This window comes from Oncorhynchus mykiss, chromosome 12 (assembly GCF_013265735.2).
Source record: "Oncorhynchus mykiss isolate Arlee chromosome 12, USDA_OmykA_1.1, whole genome shotgun sequence".
In the NCBI taxonomy this organism is placed as follows: Eukaryota; Metazoa; Chordata; class Actinopteri; order Salmoniformes; family Salmonidae; genus Oncorhynchus; species Oncorhynchus mykiss.
In genome coordinates this window covers 5,193,915-5,209,391 of record NC_048576.1, presented here as the reverse complement: position 1 = coordinate 5,209,391, position 15,477 = coordinate 5,193,915, and the positions used below count along the sequence as shown (strand labels likewise).

Genomic DNA, 15,477 nt, shown 5'->3' with positions numbered 1-15,477 from the left:
CTGTGAAAGGCAGCAAGACGCAACAAAGCGTCTATTCTACCGGAAAGCAACACGAAGAAGAACTTGTGACGATAGTGAAATGGCTGCGCCCATGAAGAATGGGCGACACTTTGGTCAATGGATAAGCATGTTGTTATTTTGGGGGGGTCTCATACCCTCTGCCACGGCGCTTATCGAGGGACTTTATTGTGGCACGGAGATTTGTTACGATGTACTCGGAGTACCGAGAGATGCGGTTAAATCCGACATAGGTCGTGCATACAGACAGTTAGCCAGAAAGTATCACCCCGATAGATTCTCAAGTCTTACAGGCGAGACACGTGAAAGTGCTCATCAACATTTTTTGCTCATTGCAACTGCATATGAAACTCTGAAGGTAAGTGTAGAAACCCTACAGATACCATAGACCTCCATTTCTCCAGCTCTCTGGCCAAGCTGGGGTTGCCGTCGGTTCTCGCTGACGTCAACTCATGTTGTATATGCCAATGTGGCACTTTTCTCTAACCTCTGAATCAAAGGCCCGCAGTCAATTTGAACCTTTTGGCTTATAGTGTACTAATACTGTCAATTACTATTTACTCAATAGACCTGAAGAGACTCAACAGTGAAGTGATCAGGATAGTCCCTTTTCACGGAGCTACCGTAGTAGTATCCTGAGAAAGGTAGAGCAGGTATGTCCTTCCTGCTTCTTAAAGTAGGGGTGCTGATCTAGGATCGGGGCCCCCATGGCTATATTCTCTTGTTTGTTGTAATCTAAAAGGCAAAAACTGATCCCACTCCTACTCATAGATGATTGATATATTTACTCAATTGACTCAATAGATTTGATTTGATATATACATACAGCTGTAAATCATTCTGATAAGGGACAGGTAGCCTAGTGGTTAGCGCGTTGGGCCAGTAACCGAAAGGTTGCTGGATCAAATCCCCGAACTGACAAGATAAAAAAATCTGTCGTTCTGAACAAGGCAGTTAACCCACTGTTCCTAGGCTGTCATTAAAAATAAGAATTTGTTCTTAACTTACTTGCCTAGTTAAATAAAGGTAATATATATATTTTAAAATAATCTTCTTGTAGTCTTGTTACTAGGCCTATTATCTAGTGGTCGTAATAGTTTGTTAAAGGAAGGTGAAAATAAGGGCCATTTCCTCCTGTGTATCAGGATGAGGACTCCCGTAGAGACTACGACTACATGCTGGACCACCCTGAAGAGTACTACAGCCACTACTACACCTACTACAGGAGACGACTGGCACCTAAAGTGGACGTGCGGATTGTCATTCTGGTCACCGTGGTTGCTATATCCATCTTCCAGGTACAGTCGTATCTTCACGTACTCTCAAAAGTCTCTTGGCTTAAATGCAATTATACATTTCAATGGAAATTGTTTCCACACTAAAACCAAATAGTCCCCACGTGGCAACCTATTTCATGTCCATAGGGCTCTGGTCAAAAGAAGTGCACTGAATAGGGAATAGGTTGCCATTTGGGAAACATTCTAACGCTTTTCCTCCTTCAGTACTACAGTTGGTGGGCCAGCTACACTGAAGCCATCAACTACCTATCAACGGTCCCCAAGTACCGTATCCAGGCGACAGAGATAGCCAAGCAGCTGGGTCTCCTGAACAAGACAAAAGAGAAGGGCAAGAACCGACGGTCCAAAGAGGAGATCCGGGAACAGGAAGAAGAGGTAATCCGTGACATCATCAAGAACAAGATCGACATCAAGGGAGGCTACCAGAAGCCTAAAATCTTGGACATCCTGCTCTGTCAGATTGTCCTGTTCCCTTACTGCCTGTGTGCCTATGTGGTCTGGTACTGTAAGTGGATCTACAGGTTCACCATCTGCAGAGAGGAGTACGGAGACGAGGAGAAGCTCTACATCATCAGGAGGAACATGAAGATGTCTCAGTCTCAGTTAGACAGTCTGGAGGCGGAGCAGAGAGACACGTTACTGGAGAGGCAGCTCTGGATCAAAGACAACTATGAGGTCTGTAGTAGTAGTAGTGGGGGGACGACAGGAGTTGTTGTAGTATTATAGTATCTAGTATTATAGTAGTAGTGGTGGGGGGATGGCAGAAGTTGTTGTAGTATTATAGTATCTAGTATTATAGTAGTAGTGGTGGGGGGACGACAGGAGTTGTTGTAGTATTATAGTATCTAGTATTATAGTAGTAGTGGTGGGGGGACGACAGGAGTTGTTGTAGTATTATAGTAGTAGTGGTGGGGGGACGGCAGAAGTTGTTGTAGTATTATAGTATCTAGTATTATAGTAGTAGTGGTGGGGGGACGACAGGAGTTGTTGTAGTATTATAGTAGTAGTGGTGGGGGGATGGCAGAAGTTGTTGTAGTATTATAGTATCTAGTATTATAGTAGTAGTGGTGGGGGGACGACAGGAGTTGTAGTAGTATTATAGTAGTAGTGGTGGGGGGATGACAGAAGTTGTAGTAGTATTATAGTATCTAGTATTATAGTAGTAGTGGTGGGGGGATGACAGAAGTTGTAGTAGTATTATAGTATCTAGTATTATAGTAGTAGTGGTGGGGGGATGACAGAAGTTGTAGTAGTATTATAGTAGTAGTGGTGGGGGGATGACAGAAGTTGTAGTAGTATTATAGTATCTAGTATTATAGTAGTAGTGGTGGGGGGATGACAGAAGTTGTAGTAGTATTATAGTATCTAGTATTATAGTAGTAGTGGTGGGGGGATGACAGAAGTTGTAGTAGTATTATAGTATCTAGTATTATAGTAGTAGTGGTGGGGGGACGACAGAAGTTGTTGTAGTATTATAGTATCTAGTATTATAGTAGTAGTGGTGGGGGGACGACAGGAGTTGTTGTAGTATTATAGTAGTAGTGGTGGGGGGACGACAGAAGTTGTTGTAGTATTATAGTATCTAGTATTATAGTAGTAGTGGTGGGGGGACGACAGGAGTTGTTGTAGTATTATAGTATCTAGTATTATAGTAGTAGTGGTGGGGGGATGACAGAAGTTGTTGTAGTATTATAGTATCTAGTATTATAGTAGTAGTGGTGGGGGGACGACAGGAGTTGTTGTAGTATTATAGTAGTAGTGGTGGGGGGACGACAGAAGTTGTTGTAGTATTATAGTATCTAGTATTATAGTAGTAGTGGTGGGGGGACAGGAGTTGTTGTAGTATTATAGTATCTAGTATTATAGTAGTAGTGGTGGGGGGATGACAGAAGTTGTTGTAGTATTATAGTATCTAGTATTATAGTAGTAGTGGTGGGGGGACGACAGAAGTTGTAGTAGTATTATAGTATCTAGTATTATAGTAGTAGTGGTGGGGGGACAGGAGTTGTTGTAGTATTATAGTATCTAGTATTATAGTAGTAGTGGTGGGGGGATGACAGGAGTTGTTGTAGTATTATAGTATCTAGTATTATAGTAGTAGTGGTGGGGGGACGACAGAAGTTGTTGTAGTATTATAGTAGTAGTGGTGGGGGGATGACAGAAGTTGTTGTAGTATTATAGTAGTAGTGGTGGGGGGACGACAGGAGTTGTTGTAGTATTATAGTATCTAGTATTATAGTAGTAGTGGTGGGGGGATGACAGAAGTTGTTGTAGTATTATAGTAGTAGTGGTGGGGGGATGACAGAAGTTGTTGTAGTATTATAGTATCTAGTATTATAGTAGTAGTAGTAGTGGTGGTGGTGGGGGGATGACAGAAGTTGTAGTAGTATTATAGTATCTAGTATTATAGTAGTAGTGGTGGGGGGACGACAGGAGTTGTTGTAGTATTATAGTATCTAGTATTATAGTAGTAGTAGTGGGGGGGGACAGGAGTTGTTGTAGTATTATAGTAGTAGTGGTGGGGGGACGACAGAAGTTGTTGTAGTATTATAGTATCTAGTATTATAGTAGTAGTGGTGGGGGGACAGGAGTTGTTGTAGTATTATAGTATCTAGTATTATAGTAGTAGTGGTGGGGGGACGACAGAAGTTGTTGTAGTATTATAGTATCTAGTATTATAGTAGTAGTGGTGGGGGGACGACAGAAGTTGTTGTAGTATTATAGTATCTAGTATTATAGTAGTAGTGGTGGGGGGACAGGAGTTGTTGTAGTATTATAGTAGTAGTAGTGGGGGGGGACAGGAGTTGTTGTAGTATTATAGTAGTAGTAGTGGGGGGGGGGGGGCAGAAGTTGTTGTAGTATTATAGTATCTAGTATTATAGTAGTAGTGGTGGGGGGACGACAGGAGTTGTTGTAGTATTATAGTAGTAGTGGTGGGGGGACGACAGAAGTTGTTGTAGTATTATAGTATCTAGTATTATAGTAGTAGTGGTGGGGGGATGACAGAAGTTGTTGTAGTATTATAGTAGTAGTGGTGGGGGGACGACAGGAGTTGTTGTAGTATTATAGTAGTAGTGGTGGGGGGACGGCAGAAGTTGTTGTAGTATTATAGTATCTAGTATTATAGTAGTAGTGGTGGGGGGACGACAGGAGTTGTTGTAGTATTATAGTAGTAGTGGTGGGGGGACGGCAGAAGTTGTTGTAGTATTATAGTATCTAGTATTATAGTAGTAGTGGTGGGGGGACGACAGAAGTTGTAGTAGTATTATAGTATCTAGTATTATAGTATCTAGTATTATAGTAGTAGTGGTGGGGGGATGACAGGAGTTGTTGTAGTATTATAGTAGTAGTGGTGGGGGGATGACAGAAGTTGTTGTAGTATTATAGTATCTAGTATTATAGTAGTAGTGGTGGGGGGACGACAGGAGTTGTTGTAGTATTATAGTAGTAGTGGTGGGGGGATGACAGAAGTTGTTGTAGTATTATAGTATCTAGTATTATAGTAGTAGTGGTGGGGGGACGACAGAAGTTGTTGTAGTATTATAGTATCTAGTATTATAGTAGTAGTAGTGGGGGGGGACAGGAGTTGTTGTAGTATTATAGTAGTAGTAGTGGGGGGACGGCAGAAGTTGTTGTAGTATTATAGTATCTAGTATTATAGTAGTAGTAGTAGTAGTGGTGGGGGGATGACAGGAGTTGTTGTAGTATTATAGTATCTAGTATTATAGTAGTAGTGGTGGGGGGACGACAGAAGTTGTTGTAGTATTATAGTAGTAGTGGTGGGGGGATGACAGGAGTTGTTGTAGTATTATAGTAGTAGTGGTGGTGGGGGGACGACAGGAGTTGTTGTAGTATTATAGTATCTAGTATTATAGTAGTAGTGGTGGGGGACGACAGGAGTTGTTGTAGTATTATAGTAGTAGTGGTGGGGGGACGACAGGAGTTGTTGTAGTATTATAGTAGTAGTGGTGGGGGGACGACAGAAGTTGTTGTAGTATTATAGTATCTAGTATTATAGTAGTAGTGGTGGGGGGACGACAGGAGTTGTTGTAGTATTATAGTAGTAGTGGTGGGGGGACGACAGGAGTTGTTGTAGTATTATAGTATCTAGTATTATAGTAGTAGTGGTGGGGGGATGGCAGAAGTTGTTGTAGTATTATAGTATCTAGTATTATAGTAGTAGTGGTGGGGGGACAGGAGTTGTTGTAGTATTATAGTATCTAGTATTATAGTAGTAGTGGTGGGGGGACAGGAGTTGTTGTAGTATTATAGTATCTAGTATTATAGTAGTAGTGGTGGGGGGACGACAGGAGTTGTTGTAGTATTATAGTAGTAGTGGTGGGGGGATGACAGAAGTTGTTGTAGTATTATAGTATCTAGTATTATAGTAGTAGTGGTGGGGGGACAGGAGTTGTTGTAGTATTATAGTATCTAGTATTATAGTAGTAGTGGTGGGGGGACAGGAGTTGTTGTAGTATTATAGTAGTAGTGGTGGGGGACGACAGGAGTTGTTGTAGTATTATAGTAGTAGTGGTGGGGGGACGACAGAAGTTGTTGTAGTATTATAGTATCTAGTATTATAGTAGTAGTGGTGGGGGGATGACAGGAGTTGTTGTAGTATTATAGTATCTAGTATTATAGTAGTAGTGGTGGGGGGACGACAGGAGTTGTTGTAGTATTATAGTAGTAGTAGTGGGGGGACGGCAGAAGTTGTTGTAGTATTATAGTATCTAGTATTATAGTAGTAGTGGTGGGGGGATGACAGGAGTTGTTGTAGTATTATAGTATCTAGTATTATAGTAGTAGTGGTGGGGGGACAGGAGTTGTTGTAGTATTATAGTAGTAGTGGTGGGGGACGACAGGAGTTGTTGTAGTATTATAGTAGTAGTGGTGGGGGGACGACAGAAGTTGTTGTAGTATTATAGTATCTAGTATTATAGTAGTAGTGGTGGGGGGATGACAGGAGTTGTTGTAGTATTATAGTATCTAGTATTATAGTAGTAGTGGTGGGGGGACGACAGGAGTTGTTGTAGTATTATAGTAGTAGTGGTGGGGGGATGACAGGAGTTGTTGTAGTATTATAGTATCTAGTATTATAGTAGTAGTGGTGGGGGACGACAGAAGTTGTTGTAGTATTATAGTATCTAGTATTATAGTAGTAGTGGTGGGGGGACGACAGAAGTTGTTGTAGTATTATAGTATCTAGTATTATAGTAGTAGTGGTGGTGGTGGGGGGACAGGAGTTGTTGTAGTATTATAGTATCTAGTATTATAGTAGTAGTGGTGGTGGGGGGATGGCAGAAGTTGTTGTAGTATTATAGTATCTAGTATTATAGTAGTAGTGGTGGGACGACAACAGGAGTTGTTGTAGTATTATAGTATCTAGTATTATAGTAGTAGTGGTGGGGGGACGACAGGAGTTGTTGTAGTATTATAGTAGTAGTGGTGGGGGGACGACAACAGGAGTTGTTGTAGTATTATAGTATCTAGTATTATAGTAGTAGTGGTGGGACGACAACAGGAGTTGTTGTAGTATTATAGTATCTAGTATTATAGTAGTAGTGGTGGGGGGACGACAGGAGTTGTTGTAGTATTATAGTATCTAGTATTATAGTAGTAGTGGTGGGGGGATGGCAGAAGTTGTTGTAGTATTATAGTATCTAGTATTATAGTAGTAGTGGTGGGGGGACGACAGGAGTTGTTGTAGTATTATAGTATCTAGTATTATAGTAGTAGTGGTGGGGGGATGACAGAAGTTGTTGTAGTATTATAGTAGTAGTGGTGGGGGGACGACAGAAGTTGTTGTAGTATTATAGTAGTAGTGGTGGGGGGACGACAGAAGTTGTTGTAGTATTATAGTATCTAGTATTATAGTAGTAGTGGTGGGGGGACAGGAGTTGTTGTAGTATTATAGTATCTAGTATTATAGTAGTAGTGGTGGGGGGATGACAGGAGTTGTTGTAGTATTATAGTATCTAGTATTATAGTAGTAGTGGTGGGGGGACGACAGGAGTTGTTGTAGTATTATAGTAGTAGTGGGGGGGGGGCAGAAGTTGTTGTAGTATTATAGTATCTAGTATTATAGTAGTAGTGGTGGGGGGATGACAGGAGTTGTAGTAGTATTATAGTATCTAGTATTATAGTAGTAGTGGTGGGGGGATGGCAGAAGTTGTTGTAGTATTATAGTATCTAGTATTATAGTAGTAGTGGTGGGGGGACGACAGGAGTTGTTGTAGTATTATAGTAGTAGTGGTGGGGGGACAGAAGTTGTTGTAGTATTATAGTATCTAGTATTATAGTAGTAGTGGTGGGGGGATGACAGAAGTTGTTGTAGTATTATAGTAGTAGTGGTGGGGGGATGACAGAAGTTGTAGTAGTATTATAGTATCTAGTATTATAGTAGTAGTGGTGGGGGGATGACAGAAGTTGTAGTAGTATTATAGTATCTAGTATTATAGTAGTAGTGGTGGGGGGATGGCAGAAGTTGTTGTAGTATTATAGTATCTAGTATTATAGTAGTAGTGGTGGGGGGACGACAGGAGTTGTTGTAGTATTATAGTAGTAGTGGTGGGGGGACGACAGAAGTTGTTGTAGTATTATAGTATCTAGTATTATAGTAGTAGTGGTGGGGGGACGACAGAAGTTGTTGTAGTATTATAGTATCTAGTATTATAGTAGTAGTGGGGGGGGGACGACAGAAGTTGTTGTAGTATTATAGTATCTAGTATTATAGTAGTAGTGGTGGGGGGATGACAGGAGTTGTTGTAGTATTATAGTATCTAGTATTATAGTAGTAGTGGTGGGGGGACGACAGGAGTTGTTGTAGTATTATAGTAGTAGTGGTGGGGGGATGACAGGAGTTGTTGTAGTATTATAGTATCTAGTATTATAGTAGTAGTGGTGGGGGGACGACAGAAGTTGTTGTAGTATTATAGTATCTAGTATTATAGTAGTAGTGGTGGGGGGATGACAGAAGTTGTAGTAGTATTATAGTAGTAGTGGTGGGGGGGGGACAGGAGTTGTTGTATTATAGTAGTAGTAGTAGTAGTAGTATCACTGGTATAGTTGTAGTAGTAACGTTGTAGCAGTAATATTATGTAGTAGTTGTATAGTTATAGTTGTAGTAGCTAGTAACAGTAGTAGTATAGTTGTATTAGGATATTTGTAGTAGTATAGTTGTAGTAGTATGATATTTGTAGTAGTGTAGTTGTAGCAGTATATTTGTAGTAGCAGTAGTGTAGTAGTATGATATTTGTAGCAGTATAGTTGCAGTAGTGTAGTAGTATGACATTTGTAGTTGTAGCAGTGTAGTTGCAGTAGTGTAGTTGTAGCAGTATAGTTGTAGTAGCAGTAGTATAGTTGTAGTTGTAGCAGTATAGTTGTAGTAGCAGTGGTGTAGTTGTAGTAGTATAGTTGTAGTAGTAGTAATAGTAACAGTGTGAAGCTTTGCACCATGTATAATGATGTGATCACAACATATAGGTGTTTTGCCAACTCCATGTTTGACAAAGGGGGGCAGAAACAGACTGACACTAATGGGGAAATGGTTACAGATGTAAAACCCCAAATGATTTCTGAATGTGTTTCTACAGTTCTATTGCTTTCTGTTGTTGTACAGGTGTACAAGGAAGAACAGGAGGAAGAGATGAAGACGAAGATGGCCCTGGACCCCAGGTGGAAGAGGTACCGACGGTGGATGAAGAATGAAGGACCTGGACGACTCACTTTTATTGACGATTGACAACATGCCGATCAATAATCGCACCTGACTTGTGCCTGTTCTACAGTCACACTGTGTTTGTATACCTGTGTATTTGTGAATAGATCTACTGATGCTGTTTATACAGACGATTAACAATAATTCCTGTTTGTACGGAATGGTGACATTATTTTCAAGAGATATTCTATCGGGACAGAGATCTTTCATATAATGATGAGATGCTCATGTCTCCGCCCTAACGACAGGAGTCGTTGTCCCGACAGGCAATCATCTTTGGTCTGCTTAAGCCCATAGAAATGCATTGGGCTTATTTTGGACAGAGTTTGGCGAGGGATAACCCTCCTCTTTGATAGAAGACACAGGTGGAGTCTATATCATAGCTTCTCGTCTTCAAACCACTGCTTGAAGTGTTGCCCCATCAGATTTCCTCACACTGTTGCTCTCTGTTATTGTGCATGAGCATTTAGTTGGATAGAGGGCACACTTAACAAAGGTAAAAGATGAGCTCTAGTATATCTCTATGTTCATATATCCTCTATACTCATTTATTAATGAGTAGTACTTCAAATTATCATTTTTTTCATGGATTGGGGACATTTTAAGGTGAACGGTATTTTTATAGCTTTTAAGGTATATGGAATCTTTTTGCAGTGTACTCACTGCTGGTGCTGCCTTTCATAAAATGGTCTTTCAGCGTTCTGCCTGTATCAGAAACCTGCCTGAAGGAGCTGCTCTTATTACGAAGCCTACTGTATTTGGAACACAACCCAAGGTTTACAGTCCATTGTAGCTGCTCGTCTGTCTCTGGTCTGTCATCCCATCAGATCCAAATTAGCTCTACTTCTGGTCTCCGTTGGTCCGTGAACCATTGGGGGCTCCCGAGTGGCGCAGCGGTCTAAGGCATCGCAGTGCTAGAGGGCGTCACTACAGACCCTGGTTCAATCCTGGGCTGTATCACAACCGGCCGTGATCGGAAGTCCCATAGGGCGGCACACTATTGACCCAGTGTCGTCCTGGTTAGGGTTTGGCCGGTGTAGGCCTTCATTGTAAATAAGAATTTGTTCTTGACTGACTTGCCTAGTTAAATAAAGGAACAGTCTTCATCTGGGTCAGGCAAAGCTCCCCGTAATCCGAATGACATTGTTTTACCTGGGAAGACTGTTTTGAATCACAGTTGAAAGTACCGGTACACACAATTATACAAAGTATTCATAACCCCTCCTAAAATATTAAAAATGACATATTTTAACTGTGGATGTCTTTGTCATACACAGTTGAAGTCCGAAGTTTACACACACCTTAGACAAATACATTTAAAATCCGTTTTTTTTTTACAATTCCTGACTTTTAATCCTAGTAAACATTCCCTGTTTTAGGTCAGTTAGGATCACCACTTTATTTTAAGAATATGAAATGTCAGAATAATAGTAGAGAGAATGATTTATTTCACTTTTATTTCTTTCATCACATTCCCAGTGGGTCAGAAGTTTACCTACACTCAATTAGTATTTGGTAGCATTGCCTTTAAATTGTTTTAACTTGAGTCAAATGTTTTGGGTAGCCTTCCACAAGCTTCCCACAATAAGTTGGGTGAATTTTGGTCCATTCCTCCTGACAGAGCTGGTGAAACTGAGTCACGTTTGTAGGCCTCCTTGCTCGCACACGCTTTTTCAGTTCTGCCCACACATTTTCTACACATTTTCTATATAATTGAGGTCAGGGCTTTGTGATGGCCACTCCAATATCTTGACTTTGTTGTCCTTAAGCCATTTTGCCACAACTTTGGAAGTATGCTTGGGGTCATTGTCCATTTGGAAGACCCATTTGCTTCAATAAATCCACATAATTTTCCTTTCTCATGAAGCCATCTATTTTGTGAAGTGCACCAGTCCCTCCTGCAGCAAACCACCTCCACAACATGATGCTGCCCCCCTAGTGCTTCACTGTTGGGATGGTGTTCTTCGGCTTGCAAGTCTCCCCCTTTTTCCTCCAAACATAACGATGGTCATTATGGCCAAACAGTTCTATTTTTGTTTCATCAGACCAGATGATATTTCTCCAAAAAAGTACGATCTTTGTTCCCATGTGCAGTTGCAAACTGTAGTCTGGCTTTTTTTTATGGCAGTTTTGGAGCATTGGCTTCTTCCTTGCTGAGCGGCCTTTCAAATTATGACAATATAGGAATCGTTTTACTGTGGATATAGATACTTCTGTACCTGTTTCCTCCAGCATCTTCACAAGGTCCTTTGCTGTTGTTCTGGGATTGACTTGCACTTTTCGCAGCAAGGTACGTTCATCTCTAGGAGACAGAATGTGTCTCCTTCCTGAGCAGTATGACGGCTGCGTGGTCCCATGGTGTTTATACTTGCGTACTATTGTTTGTACAGACGAACATGGTACCTTCAGGCGTTTGGAAATTGCTCCCAAGGATGAACCAGACTTGTGGAGGTCCACAATTGTTTTTCTGAGGTCTTGGCTGATTTCTTTTGATTTTCCCATGATGTCAAGCAAAGAGGCACTGAGTTTGAAGGTAGGCCTTGAAATACATCCACAGGCATAGTTTGTTAACAAGACATTTGTGAAGTGGTTGAAAAACGAGTTTTAAGTACTCCAACCTAAGTGTATGTAAACTTCCGACTTCAACTGTACCTGTCAGATGCAAAACATAAAGATGCCAATGCAAATGTAGTGCCAACACTGCAGCTGCGGGCCACTGAGAGCCTGATTTTATTTTTGGGTCTGGAGATCCAACAGCCCTGGCTCTCTACTAGGTCCACGGTGGTCTTCCCCAGAGGCGTCATAGCCATAGGGAGCATGGGCACAAGGGCAAATGCCCCCTCAGATTTTAGCCGTTAAAGTTCAAATTTGGGCACACAAAAAAAAAACTGTCCAACTCCACCCTTTTCTCAATTTTCTAACAAAAATCGGGGTGTGCCTTTGGGGGTTCGTTGACGTCTCATTCTGGTCATGCACATCGCAACCGACCTAGCTAGTTTGTTAGCTAAGCTAGCCAGTAACTCCTCCAGTATTTGTTGACGTCATTTCACAGGATTTGTTTTGACCGGAAGCTGTAGAGATCAGTAAGAAAGGGCACTTATTTGGCCAAATATCTTATTCATACAATTTTGTTTTGTTTTTAAGCATTAAATGACCTGGTATGATGGTGCATTGATCAACAGTTTAAAGACGTTTTTTGTTGTTGCATTTTTGCAAATTCCGTTCAGGGTAGAAAAAAATGTAAAGGAATGCGTGTTATTATATACTGAATATCTTATTCAGTTCATTTAGTTATTGCTTGCTTTTCTAAAATATACCAAACCTGCCAGCAGACATGCCAGCTAAGATAGTTAGACAAACTAGCTATTCTAAATTGATTTATAGCCTGAAATTGCTTTTTTGGAAGCTAGTTATGAGGATGGGAGATTGGGAACCTATCTGGGCTTGCTAGCTAACGTCATACAGTTGCTAGGTGTCTAGTAATAAATAAATGTTGTTTTAAAAAAAAAAAAAAAGAAGGAAAACGAGCACCTTCTTTCTGCATACTCATACTTTGTGCCCCCTCAGATGTGTGAGTTGCATGACGCCCCTGGTCCTCCCCATCTGAGGATGTGGCTTCCTGCTTCAAAAGTTTGGGAAGTTCATTTTTTCTTCTTCTTTTTTTTTACCAGTCCAGAAAGCGCCGTTTCCCGTCCATATCTCTAATAGTCCTCAAACTATTTTACCAAAAAAAAAACAAGAAAGAAAGAAAGAAAGAAAACATGACGTCTAATTCCAACGTGTCCAACATGCGTCGACTTGTTGAACAACTGAAACTCGAAGCCAGTTTGGAACGGATTAAGGTAAACGAAAAGAACATCTTAAAGAAAGACAGGCAGAAGCTTTTAGGATAGATTTTGGGGTATATTTCTTGCAATGTCATTTGAAAAGATGATTGTAAACGTGTGGGTGATGATGGCATTTAATTTAGTCTACAGTATCTCTTTCAGACAGCTCTTATGTGGTCCGACTGTGATGTGACTGATGCTGTGAAAAGATTCGTTAATTCCGTTTAGAAATTGAGTCGACCAAAATTGGCCTTGATACTTCCTAAATGAAAATTGATTCGCCATGGTATTATATAATTCATTCATTCATTGTCTGCCGTCTCATTAACTATATGGAATTATTGCTTGATGATATTAGGTATCAGGTAAAAAAAAATGCCAATAGAGTTATGATTCGGTGTCCTATTGATCTTAAACCAGAAACTATCAGGAAATAAACACTGATCGTATTCCCCCCCCTCACACACACACTTTAGCAGTGTTAGTTTCATCAGCTGCTGTACACATATGATACAAAACATGGTAGGAACATCGTTTTTTGACTTCACATGCCCTTTTTTAAGCATTTAAACACTAATTGTACCCCCAGGTGTCTCAGGCAGCTGCAGAGCTCCAGCAGTACTGCCATCAGAATGCGGCTAAAGATGCTCTGCTGGTCGGGGTTCCGGCAGGCTCCAACCCCTTCAGAGAACCACGATCCTGTAACCTGTTCTAAGGTACTAAACTATTCCCTATGTAGTGCACTACTTTAGACCAGAGTCCTATGGAACCCTATTCCCTATATAGTGCACTACTTTAGAACAGAGCCCTATGGAACCCTATTCCCTATATAGTGCACTACTTTAGAACAGAGCCCTATGGAACCCTATTCCCTATATAGTGCACTACTTTAGACCAGAGCCCTATGGAACCCTATTCCCTATATAGTGCACTACTTTAGACCAGAGCCCTATGGAACCCTATTCCCTATATAGTGCACTACTTTATACCAGAGCCCTATGGAACCCTATTCCCTATATAGTGCACTACTTTAGACCAGAGCCCTATGGAACCCTATTCCCCTATATAGTGCACCACTTTAGACCAGGGTCTAGGCTGGGGGACCTATGCAGGGGGCCTGCTGGTTCCTCGGAGAGGGGAAATACAACTAAATATGATGAAGTGCCTTCTGCCTTGGTCCTAGTTTTTGATGACCAATGAACCCTTTAACCCAAGAGCAACTTCCATCTACAAAGGGCTACAGCGCTTTCTATCCTCCTTTAATATATATATATATATATATATGTGTATATATATGTGTATATATATATGTGTATGTTATGTGTTTTTTTTGCAGGACAAGACACAAAAACGGCAGAGTCATGCAGAGGAAAACTTCCGTTGGAATCCAAAAAACGATGAAAAAGTGATCAGGTTGCATTCATTTGAGAGATATTTGTTTTCTCTTCTTTAATAATATATATTATGTGAAGTAATAATAGGTTTGTATATTGGAGCTCATTTTTTACATTTGTTTCTTGGATGTTAGTATTTTTAGTCCCAAAGTTCTTTTTTTTTTTATTTTTTTTTTTTTTTTACAAGTTTGGTAACATTTAATATAAACTTGATCTTATACAGGAGGGGTAAAATAGGTCTAATGCTGTAATTACAACATTGTTCTTTAGCTTTGTTTTGCATTGCATCATATCTTAAACTGAAGAGATGTTTTAAGTCGGGGGGGGGGGGGGGGGGGACTCGAAACTGCCTCGGAATCGTTAAACTCCTTCCTTTCCTGTTGTTGAGACAACGATGTATAATGGAAACCGCTTATAGTCAGTGACAGGAAGCTAGGTCTTCCTGTTTAAACCCACCACAGATACTTAATCATTCACATGGAATTCCAGTTACTTCCAGTTAATTCACAACATACAAGATGTTGTGCTGAGACGGGGACGGGGACGGGGGGGACGGGGACAGCCACGGACTGAACTCGATCGGTTTCTTTTAGCGTCGTGGAAAAGCTGTAACTGATACCAAGGAAAGCACTTTCCACCCATAGACGTATGCTTCCACCACCGCCCAGTGTCAGTAGAGCCCCTGACCACAGGATGTTACTGTGACTTCCCTTTCCCTTTAACTTAGATTGTGTCCCAAATGGCACCTTATTGCCCGTAGGGCTCTGGTCTAAAGTAGTGCACTATATAGGGAATAGGGTTCCATAGGGCCCTGGTCTAAAGTAGTGCACTATATAGGGAATAGGGTTCCATAGGGCTCTGGTCCAAAGTAGTGCACTACATAGGGAATAGGGAGCCATTTGAGACATAGTGTTATTTTGCCATATCCTGTTTGATACAAGAGCGGCAGTCGTGGGTCCAGGGACCAAGGTCTCTTTCGCAAGGAAACCTAACATGCACACAAACATTACAAACACACTCATTATTGAATGGAAAAACTTCATCAGGCTTCTAAAAAAAAAGGGGCAATCTGGGATTGTTGCATTTTCATTATTTAAAAATATATATTGGCATATAGCCATTGTCGTGTGAATCCCAGATTCCCTCATTAATGATTGTTATTAGTGGTTTCCCAGTTGTTTGTCATCGTCAGATGAAGAGAGGGTAATATAATTTGAACATGT

General features: G+C 40.9%; 2 protein-coding genes across 2 annotated transcripts; both read left to right on the top strand.

The window, feature by feature from the left end:
* Positions 1-10,285, top strand: LOC110536869 (dnaJ homolog subfamily C member 25). Its single transcript, XM_021622547.2, has 4 exons — positions 1-376; positions 1,164-1,316; positions 1,521-1,991; positions 8,935-10,285. The coding sequence occupies exons 1-4, from the start codon at positions 80-82 to the stop codon at positions 9,055-9,057; spliced, it is 1,044 nt and encodes a 347-aa protein (XP_021478222.2). The 5' UTR covers positions 1-79; the 3' UTR covers positions 9,058-10,285.
* A 1,310-nt stretch (positions 10,286-11,595) lies between these two features.
* Positions 11,596-15,263, top strand: gng10 (guanine nucleotide binding protein (G protein), gamma 10). The gene is made up of 3 exons (XM_036936750.1): positions 11,596-12,875; positions 13,450-13,576; positions 14,197-15,263. The coding sequence occupies exons 1-2, from the start codon at positions 12,795-12,797 to the stop codon at positions 13,573-13,575; spliced, it is 207 nt and encodes a 68-aa protein (XP_036792645.1). The 5' UTR covers positions 11,596-12,794; the 3' UTR covers position 13,576; positions 14,197-15,263.
* The last annotated feature ends 214 nt before the right edge of the window (positions 15,264-15,477 follow it).

Excerpts from the sequence above, each read along its gene's own strand:
- LOC110536869 (XM_021622547.2), top strand. The coding sequence starts at position 80 with ATGGCTGCGCCCATGAAGAATGGGCGACACTTTGGTCAATGGATAAGC. Across the intron at positions 1,317-1,520 it reads TTGCTATATCCATCTTCCAG|TACTACAGTTGGTGGGCCAG; the intron begins GTACAGTCGTAT and ends TTCCTCCTTCAG. Across the intron at positions 1,992-8,934 it reads GGATCAAAGACAACTATGAG|GTGTACAAGGAAGAACAGGA; the intron begins GTCTGTAGTAGT and ends GTTGTTGTACAG.
- gng10 (XM_036936750.1), top strand. The coding sequence starts at position 12,795 with ATGACGTCTAATTCCAACGTGTCCAACATGCGTCGACTTGTTGAACAA. Across the intron at positions 12,876-13,449 it reads CCAGTTTGGAACGGATTAAG|GTGTCTCAGGCAGCTGCAGA; the intron begins GTAAACGAAAAG and ends TTGTACCCCCAG.